This window comes from Microcebus murinus, chromosome 10 (genome assembly GCF_040939455.1).
Source record: "Microcebus murinus isolate Inina chromosome 10, M.murinus_Inina_mat1.0, whole genome shotgun sequence".
Classification (NCBI taxonomy): Eukaryota; Metazoa; Chordata; class Mammalia; order Primates; family Cheirogaleidae; genus Microcebus; species Microcebus murinus.
Window position 1 is genome coordinate 24,297,540 of NC_134113.1, and position 17,221 is coordinate 24,314,760.

A 17,221-nucleotide genomic window follows, 5' to 3' on the forward strand; every position below is an offset into this window, starting at 1 on the left:
CATCTAAAAATGAAACATGCAGCCTTCTGAGGTTATAGGATCTAGCAAGGAATGAATGGGTATCAGCCATTATAAAGGAACTTCCTGCATTGAGAAATTTGAGTTAAATGGCTTTATGTTCTCTTCTGATTCTTAAAAATATTTTGAGCTATTTTCTACCACCACTTTTGATAAAGCTTAATTTTCAAGAATTAGGGGACAACTGAAATCTTATACATTATTGATTTGTTCATTTTCATATTCAGAGTACCTAGCACAGTGCCTGATACAAGCATTTCCTTAATAAGTAAGTGTTGAATTAATATGCAAATGATTTCCTTATTAAAGCCTTAATATCACTTAGACCTGAGATTTCTATCTTATTTAATTATGGATTTTTCATCATTTAAAAATAAAAATGACACTGTTATAAGAGACACAATCAGAATTTATATTAGCCAAGCCTGTAATCTATCCAGGTTAGAAATGTCCTTTTATTATCTAAATGTATAAGAAAGAAACCATTTTAGAAGCTGAAATCAGCTTTAATTTGTTGGACAATTTCTCTTTTGAGCTCAGAATTTCTATTATGAGCTTTCTGGCTCTGTCCCTGAAAAATTCTACACTTCCAGCTCTCCTGAATAAATCTCAACTCTGTGAGCAGGAAGAAATTTAAAATAATTTTATAGTATTTCCTGTTTTCTATCTTTATGAATCATATGAATACACCTACCTGTCTTTCAGCTGAACTGACTGTATTTCAGTACATGTAGGGCAACGTAAAGAAAATATAATAATATCACTTTTTACTTTTAAAGCCAATTGATTGTCATTATTTCTGGAAGTTTTTCTTTCTAATTCAGCTTTTCAGTTCTCTTTCTTGCAACTAATCTTCATAATTTAGTCTGAAACTTAATGGGAAAAAGTATGTGAGATTCATCTCTACTGGGAAAACTTTTCAAGGTGGTGATTATTACTTCTGCTCAAGGTCTTCTATAAAGTGGCCCTATGCTACCTAGCACTACAGTAACAGCAAATATTTGTCTGTGGCTTAGGGAAAGTTGGGAGGTCCCTTTGAAGTCTATTTGTTTGGTAGCCAAGATATCCCCACCGGGTAACAGTGTTTAAAGCTTGGATTTTTTTTTTAACCTTAATCAAGACATTGTGGTTGCTCCCAATAAAGTCTCTTGAATGAAAAATTGAAAAAGATTCTAGTGTAAGTTTGCATTATGTAAATTTCCCAATAGGTATACACATGTTCAACAAGAAACTAGTTTTAACATCAAATTAATTGCCAACTGTGGTTTTCTGTGGCACTTAGTCAGGGAAAGTGTTTATTCTTAACATTTTATATAAAATATATATATGCATTTTTGTAAGGAAGATTAATTGAGATAAATAGAGGGTAATAAAACTATTTTAATGCCTTTAACTTAAAAAAATGGCTGAAAGCTTTTGCCACAGTGGATAAATTTACTGGCATTTGATCTCATTATGATTTAAGAGTTGTCTTACTCTTAAAGAGGGGAATAAAAGAAAGTAACTATGTGTTTATAGAAATGTAGACATAATTAGGTAGACTTATAGAATTCTTCAGGATATTAGCAACTGTGTGTACATGGTTTATCTTTTTTCTAGCATGACTAGGTTTTGTAGGTAAATTGGGAAACCAAGCGTGGCTCCTTTAAGGTACTTCATTTAAAGGAATATCTCTGTTGTTCTGCCTCAGGGAAATTCACTTTTATTATATACATAATTTTACATTCTGCATTAAAATACCTTGATATTACAGTTAAGTGACTAAGGCATAGAAGAGTGTAAATAGTGTTGTACTGAGCATGTTGAATAATAGCAGAGCCAAAATAAACCATAGGAACTTTTAACTCAAGAAGTAAAATGTCTAACCAGAGCTGTTGTAATTCTCATATACTTTGGGGAAAAAAAGATATATGCAACACTATAGTTTCTGCTATTTAGACACTGAGTATGCTTCGTAATATAACAAATTATATAGAAAGCAATCCCTGCAACCTTTGTTTGCTCAAGGGAAAAATCTTGAGTAGAATTCTCTGCCCTTTAGGGAGGAAGGGGAGGTAGAGAAAGGAAGGAACAAAAACAAGAACAATTACATTTATGTATTCAAACTAATCTCCTTAAAATCAGATACAATTTTCCTTTTGTGTCATTCCCAATACTCCAAAAGTTACATCTTAAAAGTTATCAATTTGAAGTGAGATTTCCGCTTCTGCTTATGAAAGATTAGATGCTAAAGGAATTACCCTCCCACAGTTTAAAATAAGAAAACCAGACAATGTGATAACACTTGTTTTTGGACAGCAGCACAACAGCAGCACAAGATTGGCTCTAAGAAGGAAGAAGCAAACACGGCAAGCCTTATGATGGCCCCTGCTTACTGATGGGACATTCCCAAGCCACAGCATAGGAAAAGGAGCCCAGAGTCGAGTGGTCCCACTGAGTTGAGGAGACAGAGATGAGTGCTCAAGGAGGCCAATGCAGCTGGAATTTTGGGGGCAGAATACTGGAGAGGAGGGAGCTGCATAAAAAGAGTAAGTCCAGAGATCTGTCTAAAGTTCTTCTTAAATTTGTGGCTGAATTCAGAGCTGCATATGTCTGAGCTAATACTCTACAAGAATGGAGAAAGAACCCCAAGAAAGTAGTATTGGAACAATTCCTAGTATTCCCACAAGGCTGGGAAGAGTTCATGTTTTCACCATCCATACTAGAAAGTCCTCATAATTCACAGTCATTTGGTAGAGTCCTCAGAAAGCCTTTATAATGGGACTAAAGTCGTACTATAATAAAGGCTATACTGGATTCACCTGACAAAAATTAAAAATGATCCTCAAAAAGATCAAACTAAGTAATCCCAAGTAAATTACCTGCAGGTCAGAACAAAGTCTAACCCTTCTTAGAGAAATAGACTGAAATCGAGCAAGCATTCAACATAATGTCTAATGTCCAAGAAAAAGTTACAAGGCAAGAAAATGTGACTTCTACAATAAGAAAAATTAAAAAATTGAAACATACCCAGAAATGATGCAGCTGGTAGAATTGGCAGACCAGGGCATTAGAGCAGCTATTATTAATATGCTCCGTATGTTCAAGAAAACATGAACACATTGAAGAGAGAAATGGAAGATATTTACAAAGATCTAAATGGAACTTCTAAAGATGAAAAATGCAATATTTGAAATAAAAAATATACTGTAAGGTATTGACAGCAGACTAGATAGTGCAGAAGAAAAGTTTGGTTAACTTGAAGGCATAGCAATAGAACTATAAATTAATGAAACAGAGAAAAGAAGATTGAGTGAAAAGCGCATCAGTGAACTGTGGGACAGTGTTAAGTGGTCTAACACTTATGTAGTCAGAATCTAAAAGAAGAAGCAGAGGATAAAAATATATTTTCAGGAATAATAGGAAAAAATTTTCCAAATTTGATGAAAACTTTAAATCCACAGATCTAAGGTCAATAAACCTCAAGCAAAAAAATAAAGACAAAACAAAACCAATAGACTAAAGAAAAACAGATCAAACAATGTTGCCAAGGTGATTAAATGAAGAAAGGATATCTTTTTAACAAATAGCCCTGCGATAATAAGACATCCATATGTGGGGGGTGGGAGGGAGGAAATCTCAAGATTTAGTTCAACCATATAGGAAAATTAATTCAAAATAGAACAACATGTAAGAGCTGAAAACTATAAAACTTCTAGGAGAAAATATTTATGACCTTAAATTTAGGCAAAAATTTCTTAGATGGAACAAAAATAGCACAAACCATAAAAGGAAAATATTGATAAATTGAACATTATAAAAAATTTAAAATTTTTGCTGTCAAGACACTGTTAAAATAAGAAGGCAAGCCACAAGACTGGGAGAAAATATTTGTAAATCATATATAAATGAATATTTATTTATTATAATTCATAAAGAACTCTTACAACTCATTAAGAAGAATAAGAATTAAAAGTGGGCAGAAGCTTTGAACAGACACTTCAGCAAAGAAGATGCATGTCAAACACATGAAAAGATGTTCAGCATCATCAGTCATCAGGGAAATGCAAATGAAAACCACAATGAGACAATGCTCACATTCACTGTCAAGGCTAGAATTAAGAAGACTGATAATACTAAGTGTTGGTGAGGAGGTATAGCAACTAAAACTTTCACCATATGTTGCTAGTAGTAGAAATGTAAAGGAGTACAACCACTTTAGAAAACAGTTTGGCAGTTCCTTATAAACACACACTTGCCATACCACCTAGCAGTTCCTCTCCTAAGTACCCATGAAAAATGAAAACTTATGTTCTCATAATGACTTCCATGTGAATGTTCATAGCACTTTTACTCATAATAGCCAAAATCCGTAAACAAACCAAATGTCCATCAACTGATGAATGAATAAACAAACTGCCAAAGTTCTTCAATCACTTCTTTCTTGCTTCCATTTCCTTGTCCCATATTCTTTCCCAAACCCTTTACAAGTGGTCCCTTATTCCATCTAAGCTCGCAAAAGTCCTCTGTTATCCAGCCAAACCCAGAAAAATTTTTGCAGTTTCCTTTCTTTCTTCCAAATTGCATTTGCAATTGTTAATTACATTTTCTTTCTTTGTATTCTCACTTCTTTAGGGTTCTATGATAATGAATTTTCATTATTTTTCTACGTTGTTCACTGGTCCTTTTTTGTTTTATTTCTGGCTTTTCTCCTTCCTTCTGTCCTCTAACCAGGAATGGCTCCCAAAGCTTAGCCTTTAGTTCCTAGTCTTTGTTCTGACATCCATTTCTTTGTCTCTCACCCCGCCTCCACCACCTCTCACCTCTCCCCATTGCCTCTACCATGGGTCAGGGGCTTCTCTTTGCCGTGTTAATTCTCCTGAAGGGAAGTGCCAGTCATTTCATCCTGATTGCCTGCTTAATACCTTCAAGCATTCTATAGCCAAACAAAATCAGCTGTGATGTAATGGTAATAACACTGAAGTTGGACTCCAACGACCTGGGTTCAAATACTAGCTCTGCCACTTACTAGTCAGGCGACCTTGGACAAATTAATTAACATATCAGAGTTTCTGCATCTGAAAAATGAGAATGAATAATACTACATCCACTGTAAGGATAAAATGAGATAAATAAAATAAAAGCAGTTGATAAAATGTAAATCATTATTGAGTATGAGTTTTCAATGAATATGTGTTGACTCTTACATATACCAAGCATTGGCTGTAAACTGGGGGGCAAGTAGATAAGGTCTCCTGCACTCATGTGTAGCCCCAAAGAAGGGAGACTGGCAAAAACAAGGCAGGTTCCCAGTGAAAAGCTTCATACCAATCAATTTTATTTGATAAAAAGCAGTGATTTTCAAGACATTTCTACATCTCATGCCTTTTAAAAAATATTCACTGCATCCCTGTGAGCCAGGCAAGAGCAGGTATCATTACTTTTATCAATGATAGTTAGTCACATCCATTATTAGGTTGACAAGTGAGGTGGGATAAATCATTCATAATATTTTCTTTAGGCCCAGTGCAGTGGCTCATGCCTATAATCCTAGCACTTAGGGAGGCCGAGGAGGGAGGATCGCTCAAGGCCAGGAGTGTGAGACCAGCCTGAGCAACATAGCGAGACCTGGTCCCTACAAAAAATACAAAAATTAGCCAGGTGTGGTGGCGTGCACTTGTAGTCCCAGCTACTGGGGAGGCTGAGGCAAGAGGATTGCTAAACTCGGGAGTTTGAGATTGCAGTGAGATATGATGATGCCACTCACTCTAGCCTGGACAACAGAGCAAGACCTTGTCTCAGAAAATATATATTTTTTAAATCTGATATTTTAAATCTAACTTTAATTCAGAATTGGCTAGCTACAAAACAAGTATAAAGTGGGACGTAATGGAATAATCATTACCTTGGAGGCTGGAAAATTGGGTTCTAGTCCTAACTCTGTCACCAGCCTATTGGTTGACTTTGGCAAGATGCTTCAGGCACTCTGAGCCTCAGTTTCCTCCAGAAAGGCCATTGATTGCTGAGGACTCTTCTGACACTCAGATCCTTTGACTTCAAGTACTAAGGGCAAAGGAAAGGCTAGAATTCCACATATGTTGGAGAATTTTTGAAATTTATTTTTAGCCCCAATTTTTATTTTTAATTTGGTCTTCAGTCTTGTTTCTTGTTCCTCTTTGCAGTTCTGTCATTTCCCTTCCCCCTGAAGATATTTAAGAAGCTGCCTTTTCATCACTTTAAAACTGTAAATATGCCCTTGAAACATGCAAAGAGGCTTTTGTGTACTTACAAATCGAGGTTATTATCGTACAAGTAAGTCACTTGAGTGCACTGCATTCCTAAGCTTGCTCCATTGAGCGCTTTATTAGGTTATATTGTCCTATCTCAGAAGATAAGACTCTCCCACTTTAAAAGGTGGGCTATCTGATGAAACAGGGTGCCTAATGCTCCAGAGTATAAGCAGAAGGATTTTGGTGCTGCCTGAAAGACAGACACACTTCTCTAAGACAAGTAGGTGCTTCACTTAAAGTGGCACAGTCAAGGACAAATGTTCTAAAATTAAACCAACCAGCTGCTCAGCCGCAGACGCCCACTTGTCAATGACGCTATCTTCTCCTTGACCAGCCTTTGCTTTCCACAAAACCAGAACTCCCACTCATGCAACCCTGTAAAAGCCTGAAACTTCATGTACTTTCCGAAAGGCCACCTATCCATGGAACCAAAAAGCCTGCATTGCAGCATATTAGGGTGCATGTACTCATCTCACAGAATGTGTGTTCTTTTGAGTTTTTCAACTCAGACACCTACCTAAGACTTCGACTTAAGTAAGGCCAGCAGCTGGCTTCAGAGGTCAACTCAAGTATAACCTTCCTGTTCAAGTGAGATGACGATATAAAAACTAGAGTGGGTGAATCACATGAATTTTAGGAACCTAAAAGGCATGAAAGATTTAAGTTTTTAAATAGCTTGATAAACAGTAGAAATGGAGACAAATATATATCAGTTTCTAATTTAGGTTTTAGATGTGTTGTCAATCTAACAATAATCAGAATAGCTGTCAGTATGTAGTAACAAGATTCAAATGAACTAACCAGATGCTGTTTGTAAACAACTAGTAAACAGCCACATAAAACAAATGATGGCTTTATAATAATACAATTGGAAATGTTTCTCAATAGATGCTATTCTAACCAGGCTTATATAGAGTAGAGAAGGAATGTGATTCTTTTTCTTAAATAGACATAATTTTTACTATGGAGGTGATTTCTCTTTTTTTATTAATGATATTAGGCAAAAATTCCAGGGATTCCTCCCTAAATTTTTATAGTCATTCTTGCTGTTAGTGTAATTTTTTACTGAAAATACATTACTCAAATATGGCATTCAATTTATTGATTAGTTGAATTTAGTTTATATTGATTAATATTAAATCAATTTTTTCTATAAAGTAAAATTTTGTTAGTCATGTTGGAGGAAGTGTAAGATTAGGATACAACTAAGATATTTTGTAAAATGATCTAGTTTACTATAAGGTAATATATACCTAGTACTTTCTCTTATGAATAAAATGTAAATTATAAAAATAAAATTTTATTATATTTATGCTATTATTCTTATGTTAGAAAATTAAGATAAACATATTAACATGATTCTATACTGACTCATTCAGTAAGTATTATTGAGAATTTATAAGACATTTTATTAGATGTTACAGACATAAAGATGCATCAAAACATACCGTAAACATAAAAAATATAAAGTAGAAGATTATAATAGGTATCTAAATTATTTTAAAAGTTATAATGAGGATTTACCTGTCTATTAAGATACAAATTACTAAAACATAGAATTATTGAATAAACTTACAAAGTTTAGATGTTTATATTTTATTTTTCACATTTTTAGTTTGATATGCCCAAAGAAAACTCATTTGTTTTTCATGCCTTTTTAGTTGCTAAATGTAACCACATTTCTAGTTTTATTATAAAATGTCTAATATATCTGTTCTATATATTTATATACAAATATAAGGGTTTAGTTCTTATGCGGGTTTATAAATTATATTTTATAAAAGTTAAGTTGCCTTTGGCTTTTAGACTTCACCTTTCAGCCAAGATGAGGTAACAAGGATGAGATTTACTCTCTTTCCTGAAACAACTAAAGAACTGGACAAAATATGTGAAACAGCAGTTTTCAGGTGTTGGACGTCAGGCAGCAGAGGACAGTGATCTGTACATGAGGCAGCAGATACAGCTTTTACTGTGTATCTCAGTGATCCCTGAGAGAAGGGAAGCAAATGAGGTAAGCCCTACGGTGGCCCCAGTTTCCTGCCTACAGGGAGGAAGAACCTGCAGCCAACATGCTGCCTTCTGGATCCTTGAGTGCGGCCCCTCGACGGAATCCAAACCTCACAGAACAAATTTGTGAAGTGTGAAGTTTGGATTCCGTCGAGGGGCCGCACTCGGGGATCTGAACCCCTGATTGATGGATTTCCTCAATAAGGACCTGAGAGTCTGGGAAGCCGAAGGAAGGCAACTGGAGTTTGCAGGGCAGAATTCCAGAGACTTCTAGAGATCTGCAGATAGTCCCCCTCAAGCTTCCAGCTGAGTACTGCTCAACACGTGTATGTAAGAAAACTACCCAAGGCCAGAGAAAATGCCACCCTGAAGGACGGAGGTACTAATCCCCAGAGGTCACATGGGACTAGGAATGATCAACCGGTGTAATTCATCATTACAGTAATTAGACAGGTATCACCTCAGTAGAGGGGCAGAATTAGCCCTGTGCTAAAGAACTGGTCCCACCTAACAAAACTTAAAAGCAAGGCTCCAAAGGATTCAGCTACTTCCAAGTAACTCAACTACATCCCAGGAAAAAACCCAAGAATACAAAAATATCCAGCATCCACCAAGGTAAAATTTACAATATCTGGCAGTCAATCAGACTGCCAGAGACCTGCAAAGAAACAGGAAAATAAAGCCTATAATGAGGAGAAAAATAAATCAATAGAAACAGACCCATAAATTACATAAATAATAGAATTAGCAGTTAAGGGCTTTAAAACAATCATTATAACTGTATTCCTTATGTTCAGAAGGTGAAGGAAAGATTGACCACATTAAGCAGAAACATTTAAAAAACCCAAATTCATTGTCCATTGTTGAAAATTTTGATGTCTGAGAAATATACTGAATAGGATTAATAGATTAAACACTTAGAAGAAAAGATTAGTGAAATTCAATACATAGCAATAGAAATGACCCAATATGAAACACGGGAAGGAAAAAGAATTAGAAAAAAGAAATAAACACAGCATCAGTGAGCTGTGGGACAACTTCAAGCAATTTAATATACATGTAGTTGGAGTCTGCAAAGGAGAGAAGGGAGAGGAGGAAAACAGGAAAAAAATTAAGAAATAATGGCTGAAATTTTTTAAAATTTTATTATAATTATAAATCCATAGATCCACAAAATACAACAAACCTTAAACACAAAAATAAGAGGAAAACTCCCCTAAGGCACATCATAATTAAATTGTTAGAAAAACAATGGTAAAGAGAAAACTATAAAAGCAGTCAGAGGAAAAGCAATACATTATGTACAGAGGAACAAATCTAAGAATGACAAAGGCTTTTTTTTATCAAAAACAATGCAAGGCAGAAGACAGTGGGGGCAGAAACCTTAAAATACTCAAAGACAAAAAAAAATCATCAACTTAGAATTTCATACCCAGCAAAAATCTTTCAAAAATAAAGTTAAAATACTTTTTATAGATACAAAAGCATTCATCACCATTAGATCTACATTATAGAAAATCATTCATCACCAGCAGACCTGCATTACAGGAAATGTTAAAGGAAGTCCTTCAGACAAAAGAAAAATGATACCAGATGGATATCTGGATCTACAAAAAGGAACGAAGATCATCAAAGAGGGTAAATATGTACATACATGTAAAATATTTTTCTTATTTTAAAAATACCTTTAAAGATAATTGACTTTTTAAAGCAAAGGTATTAATGATGTGTTGTGGCATCTGTAATATATATAGAAGTAAAATGTATGACAAAAACAGCACAAAGTTTGGGGGGAATTAGAGTATACTATTGTTAGTTTCTTATACTGTATGTAAACTGGTAAATGTCAACAGTCACATTAAATGGAAAAGTTGTAAACATTTCATTTAAAGGCATAGATTGTTAGATTGGATAAAATTTTTAAAAAGATCAACTATGCTGCCTACAAGAATCTCAATTTAAAAATAAAGACATAACAAAGTCGAAAGTAAAGGGATGGAAGAAGACATACCATACTAATTTCAAAAGAAAACTTGAATGACTATATATTACTCTTAGCAAAGTAGATTTCAGATCAAAGAATATTACCAAAGATAAAGAGGGATATTTCATATCAACAAAAGAATCAATTTATTAAGAAGATATAATAATCCTACATGTTTATGCACCCAATAACAGGGATTCAAAATACATGAAACAAAAGCTGCAAGGAGAAATAGATAAGTTAATAATTATAGCCAGAGATTCCAAAACCTTTTCAAAGGCACAAGGTGCATTTATTAAGATAGACCATATGCTAGGTCATAAAACAAGTTATCAGTAAATGTCAAAGGATTCATATCAAACAAAATATGATTTCTGACCACAACAGAATTAAATTAGAAATCAATAACAGGAAGGTATCCTAGTAATTTCCCAATTTTTATAAATAAACACACTTTTGTATAACCTATGGTCAAAGAAGAAATCAAAAGGAAAATTAGAAAGTATTTTGAACTGAATGAAAATGAAAACATAGCATATCAAAATTTGTGGGATGCAAGTAAAGAAGTACTTAGGGAAAAACATCTCAGATCAATGATCTAAGTTCCTACTTTATGAAACTAGCAAAAGAAGAGCAAATTAAACCCAAAGTAAGCAGAAGAAAGTAAATAAAAGCAGAAACAGTGAAAGAGAAAACAGAAAAACAATGGAAAAAATCACTGAAACCAAAAACTGCTTCTTTAAGAATATGAAGATGTCTAGGATTTAAAAAAAATTTTTTTAAATTCAATTATGTTACAGAAGCTTCAATATTTAGCAAATAAGAAAACTTGACAGGAAGCTATGGAAAAGATATTTGTATTTTTTTGGGTGTTTGCTCATGCCTGCTTGATCTTTTTTCTTTTTTTTTTTTTGAGACAGAGTCTCACTTTGTTGCCCAGGCTAGAGTAAGTGCCGTGGCGTCAGCCTAGCTCACAGCAACCTCAATCTCCAGGGCTCAGCGATCCTACTGCCTCAGCCTCCCGAGTAGCTGGGACTACAGGCATGCGCCACCATGCCCAGCTAATTTTTTGTATATATATATTTTTTAGTTGGTCAATTAATTTATTTCTATTTTTGGTAGAGACGGGGTCTCGCTCAGGCTGGTTTCGAACTCCTGACCTTGAGCAATCCGCCCGCCTCGGCCTCCCAAAGTGCTAGGATTACAGGCGTGAGCCACCGCGCCCAGCCTGATCTTTTTTCTTAATACTATGAAATATCTTGTGTGCTACTGAAGAGAAGAAATCCATACAGCATTTTGAAATGTACTACCTACTTTTACATAGGTGTTTATACATAGATATGTGTGCTTACATATTTCCCATCAATAGTGCAAAGCACTCTTGTTTTCTTTATTCTTCTAAACACATATTCCTTGCTTGGCTTTTCCTCTTAAAATGATATTTGGAGAAATAGTTCATTCATTTATTCATTCAGCAGTCATTATGAAATGCTACGATGTGCCAGAGACTATGGGACATGCTGGGGACACAGCTGTTAACCAGACAAACAAGATCCCTGCCCTTTGCGCACCAAGTCTAATGCGAGATACAGACAAGTAAATAAGCAGCAACGACAGACTAATGTATGAGTGTTGTCATGGAAAGAACAAGTTCCAAGGGAGTCCACAGGATGGGTGATCAACTTGGACCCGAAATATTCCTCAAGCTAGCAGCTAACACGATTTTTAAAAATATGATTACTAAGTTTCTTGAATTATTATGATTCAACACAGGCAATAAAGTTTTAGGTAGGAAGCAAAATGTAAGTTATGAGTTTGATTCTGGAATAATTCCTTGACTATTATGGACTAGTATTAACTATTCTGTTCACACTGCGTTGATACTGTTTAAATTTCATCTCAGTCACAGCATAAGAAAGATGTATAGGATGCTATTTTTACTAATTTTCAGTGTTATTATTGCAGGATTTTGGATGACTATTCTAAAAAAGAAAGACAATATAGGTGGGGTTTTAACCAATTCAGGACTTTTTAAGGATTTTTCCATTACACGTGGGCATGAAAAATGGCAGAACCTGAGCCAAGAATCCAGCTCTTCAGGCAAAGTATGAGGGATTCCAGGTTTAGAGAAGAAAGGCAAGACCAGGGAAATGTGAAGATTCCAAAGATTAGGTAGGAAAGGGGTCATGATTCATTCAGAGGGTCCGGTATTTTTCATTCATTTCCTTTGAGCCATTGATTTCACATTTGGAAGTGTATCTTCAGGAAATTATTACAGAATTCCCCCCTTATCTGTAATAGGTTTCAGTTACCCACAGTTAACCATGGTCCAAAAATAGTACAATAAGTATTTTGAGAGAGAGAGCACATTTACATAAATTTTATTACAGCATTGCTATAATTGTCCTATTTTGTTATTATTGTTGTTAATCGCTTACTATGCCTAATTTGTAATTTAAACTTTATCATAGTTATATATATATATGATAAAACAGTACATATAGGCTTTTGTACTATCTGTTGTTTCAGGCACCCACTGGGGGTCTTAGAAGGTACTCCCTGAGGATAAGAGGGGACTACTGTATAAATGTGCACTTTTTAGCTATTAATAAAAGGTTGTTCATTGTATTTGGTTACTGAAAAATTGGAAACAACCCAGTTGCCTAACAATAGCAGCCTAAATAAATAGATTATGCCATATCCACACAACGGGATTCTAAACAGGTTTTAAAATTATGTAGCGGAGTTTCTCAAACTTGATTTGCATCAGAATCACCTGGAGGGCTTGTTGAAACACTGATTGCTGGGCCAGTCCTCAGAGTTTCTGATTTAGTTGATCTGGGATACTGGGATAGGGCCCAAGAATTTGCATTTCTAACAAGTTTCCTCAGGACACCAAAGGTCTGGAGGCCATACTTTGAGAACCACTGATGTAGAGGTATATATATTGACTTGGAAGAATACTCACAAGGTATACAAAGTTGTTCACATTATATTTGGTATGTACATATACATACAGAAGTTTAGATGGAAAGATACTATGGAGTTGGTATCCTTGGTTGTCTTTGGGGTATATCACATTGCAGATACTTAATATCTTCAACATTTTGCATGACAGGTTTTTCTGTAATGAGCATAATATTAACTACTAAAACATAATAAAATTTCTTAATTTAAGAAAATGAGATCATGAAGTCAATAGTACTAACAAGCCAGAAATATTGAAGTATGCTTGGTCAAAAAAGCTTGATCTTTGGCTTTTTAAATATATTTTGTTGGGAGTGTATATTCAGAAGCAATCACAGAGGGTCAGTGGTGGTCCCCTAGATAAATCCTGTTCCTTATGGGGACAGACCCAGGAAAGGCTGATATCATATGGAGGGCTTCCACATGTTTTCTTCCTTCATTTCAGTAGTGCCATACAGGCTTCTTCTGGGGAAGTTTGAAGAAAAACTGGGTGGGACCCAAAGGGCGACCTGCCAGAAGTTTGAAGCATCTGGATTGGCGCGCTCTTTGTTTCCTGATGCAGGATAGATCCATTTCCCAGGGTATCAGATTAAGGCGTCTCCTTTCTGGAAAAAAGATTTCATGGTTTAAATTCCCGTTCACTTTTGTGTCTGTGGCACTCTGCTGTCTCCTTTCCAGCACACAGCCTCAGGGGTCATGATGTCCCTTCCCTGCTGATATTGGCGTGCCAACTGTGGTGTCATGCACACCAAGCACAGAGACGCCATTCAGCCTCCACAGTCTGGGCTCAGGAAGTACAAGAGCCTCAAAGTTCTTAGAGACCTTGACAGATCCTCTTCTAGCTTTGCATGTGCTAAACAATTGGTGGGGGGGGGAGGGTTGGGGTGGGGATGGAAAGGGGAGGGAAAGGGATGGGGGAGGGGTAAATGTCAAGGGTAAATATGTGACAGGAACAGAGAGAGCAAACAGTTGCCACCAATGCTCCGGAAAAGGAAGGGTGGGCGGACAACGTGGAGAGATACACCACAGACTTTTTGGTGGAGCACTTATTTGGTTAGCACTGGATTATCCTTTCCATGTCCTTGCATTACTGTGGTTGACAAAATAGGAGTAGCCACATCATTTGTACTATTTAGAGCAAGAGTTACTCATGAATATCTATCTAACAGACGTACAGTGTTTGGGGTGTCATATTGAACATAAGTCCCATATAAAGCCCACAATGGATTCAATGTTTTTTTGTTGAATGTTTCAAAATATAAAATCATGCTCTGATTTATGCTGTTGTTAAGGAAAAAGACATTACTTCTATATTGACTTGCAAATATGGGACATATTGTTTGTTGGAAAATTTTATTTCCTAATATGCTACTTTCTGACACTTTCTGTGGATAAATGGGACAGAATATGGTTTAAGATACAACTTTTTCTAAGTTTTGAAAGTTCAAAAATAGCTAAAAACAGAAAACACTGGGTAATTATTCAGTTATTTATTACTACTGTCATAGGACAAATTCTTGCCTCTCATCTTCTGGTGCTATAACATGAAAATTCAGTATGTGAATCTGTTTAGGACCCTCTTAGGATAAGGAAGCTAGGTTATTTGGAGTTCTCACGTATTAACACATGACAAGAACAATGTTGTAATTAATTCATTTGCCAAACATTTACTGAATACTTACTATGTGCCAGGCACTGTCCTGGGACACACCAGTGTCTGCCCTCATGAAGTTTACATGCTAGACTGGGAAGACTGTAAATTATAAACAGTTACAAATATAATGTGTCAGGTGGTAATAAGTACTAAGAACAAAAATCAAGCAGGCCATTGGGCTATTATAAGGACTTTGCATTTTATTCTGAGGAATATGGGAGGTCTTTGGGTAGGGCTGGGTTTAAGCAAGGCAGGGATGTGATCCAGCTTGTGTTTATGGAGAACCACTCTGGCTACTGGGCGGAGAACAGGCTGTAGAGGCCAAGTGTCCAGTGAATCATTCCCCACTCCCCCAAAGTCATATTTTATTGAGGGCAGTTCTGTACCAGTAGTCCTGGAGATGTGATCCTACACAGTTGATTCTTGCCTCTTCATACTTCTGGTGTAAAACTAATTTCCAAAATGACATTTTTATATCCAAAAAGTTATCTTTTTAGGAAATATAAATCAGATCATATCACTTCTCTGCCTACAACCCCCTAGTGGCTTTCACTACAGTTAGAATAACTCAACGGTGGCTTTTAAAGGGCTCCATTCACATCTGCCTCATGCCTGTTCTGTGCCTTCTCCAGCCACTTTCCTTCTGTGTCTCCAGTCACACTGACCTAGTCATTCTTCCTTGAACATGCCAACTTGACTCTGCTTCAAGGTCTTTAACCTTTCTGTTCCCTCTGCCTAGAATCCCCTTACCCCAAGATCTTTGCATGCCTTCCTTTCAAGAGTCAGGTCTCTGCTGGTTACTCAATGTGTACTTCTTCTATATGCAAACAGACAGAACATCTGCTGCTTAGAATAACAGAGCAGCTCTTCCCCAGGTGTGCTCAAGGTCTAAAACTCTCTTGTTATCTTATTACTAGCAGAAGACAAAAGGTACAAATCAAACCGGGACTACATTGGACAAACAATTTGGGGTTTGCACACAATCATATAAACCTATGGTATTTTTTTTTCTCCTTACAGGTGATTTTCAAAGCTCTGTCACCACCATACAATACAGAGAACCCTTACAGTGCCAAAGTTCAGGAGCAGCTGAAGATCACCAACCTCCGTGTGCAGCTGCTAAAACGACAGTCTTGTCCCTGTCAGAGAAATGACCTGAACGAAAAGCCTCAACATTTCACACACTATGCAATCTATGATTTCATTGTCAAGGGCAGCTGCTTCTGCAACGGCCATGCTGATCAATGCGTACCTGTTGATGGCTTCAGACCTGTCAAGGCCCCAGGAGCATTCCACGTGGTAGGTAAAATAATCCTCCCCTAAGAAAAACAAATCATAAGTTACCTTCAGCTTTGTACGTAGGTAGCTTAAGCTCCCTGAGAGTTGGCATGTGCCTAATATAGTGTTCTTGTTTCTTCCTCTGTTCATCCACTCCTCCAACTCAATACCCATCCTATAAAGTGCCTATTTACTTGTTTCTTAATCGTCAGTTTTAGAATTATAGTCAAGCATGATAACCAGATACCTTGGAAAACACCCATGACAGTTTTTAGTACCATGACCTTCAGATATAAAGTGTAAAGTGAGCAGCAGTGAAAGGTTGGCATAATCATTTTAGTGGCATTATCACACAGAAACCAGCTTTGACAGTAAATGGGGACCATTGTGGAGTTGATTTTAAAGTGAGAAAAATAAGAACCTCAATTTAATGCCTGGTATCTTTGCTGTCCAGTGGTAGAATGAATAATAATTCTCCTCTGTGAGGAGTGGCCTGACCCCCTTTTACCTCACGGCAGAGTTAAACTCTCTTTCCTCTGGGTTCACACAGCTCCTTGTGCTTTCCTCTGATTTCACTTGTCTGCATCCCCCAGGAGACCGTGAACTCTCTAAGGACAGGGACTGTATGATCTTTATATCCTCAGGACCAGGTGCCTTACCTGAGCCAGAGTAGGGGTTCAGTAGGTATTTGACTGAATAACAGAAACGTAGGAATAGGACGATGATGAAAATTAGTGCCATTGTTTGTCCTCACCTCACCGTCTTCCATAAAAGGTGCAGAGTGGCTCAGACAGCAAGCACCTTGTTGTGACACACCCAGAGCTGTGGATGGGGATTAGGCAAGAAGAAGGAAAGAGGAGAGCACGCCAATTCCTTAATTTTGTATCTTGCTCTGATATTTATGAGCAAAGCAAGGGAAAGTAAATAAAGAAAATTTAAAAGGCCTCAGAGTATCCTTACTGTGTTAAAGGGAAGACTTTCACATTCTTTCTTCTTTCTCCCAGCTCTTATACAGGATAGGACCGCCGGGGCCACATTCTGGTT

At 36.4% G+C, this 17,221-nt stretch overlaps 1 protein-coding gene and 1 long non-coding RNA gene across 3 annotated transcripts in view; one reads left to right on the forward strand and one right to left on the reverse strand.

Moving 5' to 3' along the window:
- Positions 1 to 17,221, forward strand: part of NTN4 (netrin 4) — a 111,851-nt gene that overhangs the window by 19,835 nt on the left and 74,795 nt on the right. For both annotated transcript variants that reach the window (XM_012775310.3, XM_076007095.1), the window contains exon 3: positions 15,920 to 16,198. In XM_012775310.3, coding sequence (XP_012630764.2) covers positions 15,920 to 16,198 — 279 coding nt within the window. The remainder of the gene's footprint in view (positions 1 to 15,919; positions 16,199 to 17,221) is intronic.
- The window catches only part of LOC142873346 (uncharacterized), a 167,429-nt gene continuing 166,343 nt past the window's right edge, over positions 16,136 to 17,221 (reverse strand). The window contains exon 3 of the long non-coding RNA XR_012921409.1: positions 16,136 to 16,218. This is a non-coding gene — a long non-coding RNA (uncharacterized LOC142873346). The remainder of the gene's footprint in view (positions 16,219 to 17,221) is intronic.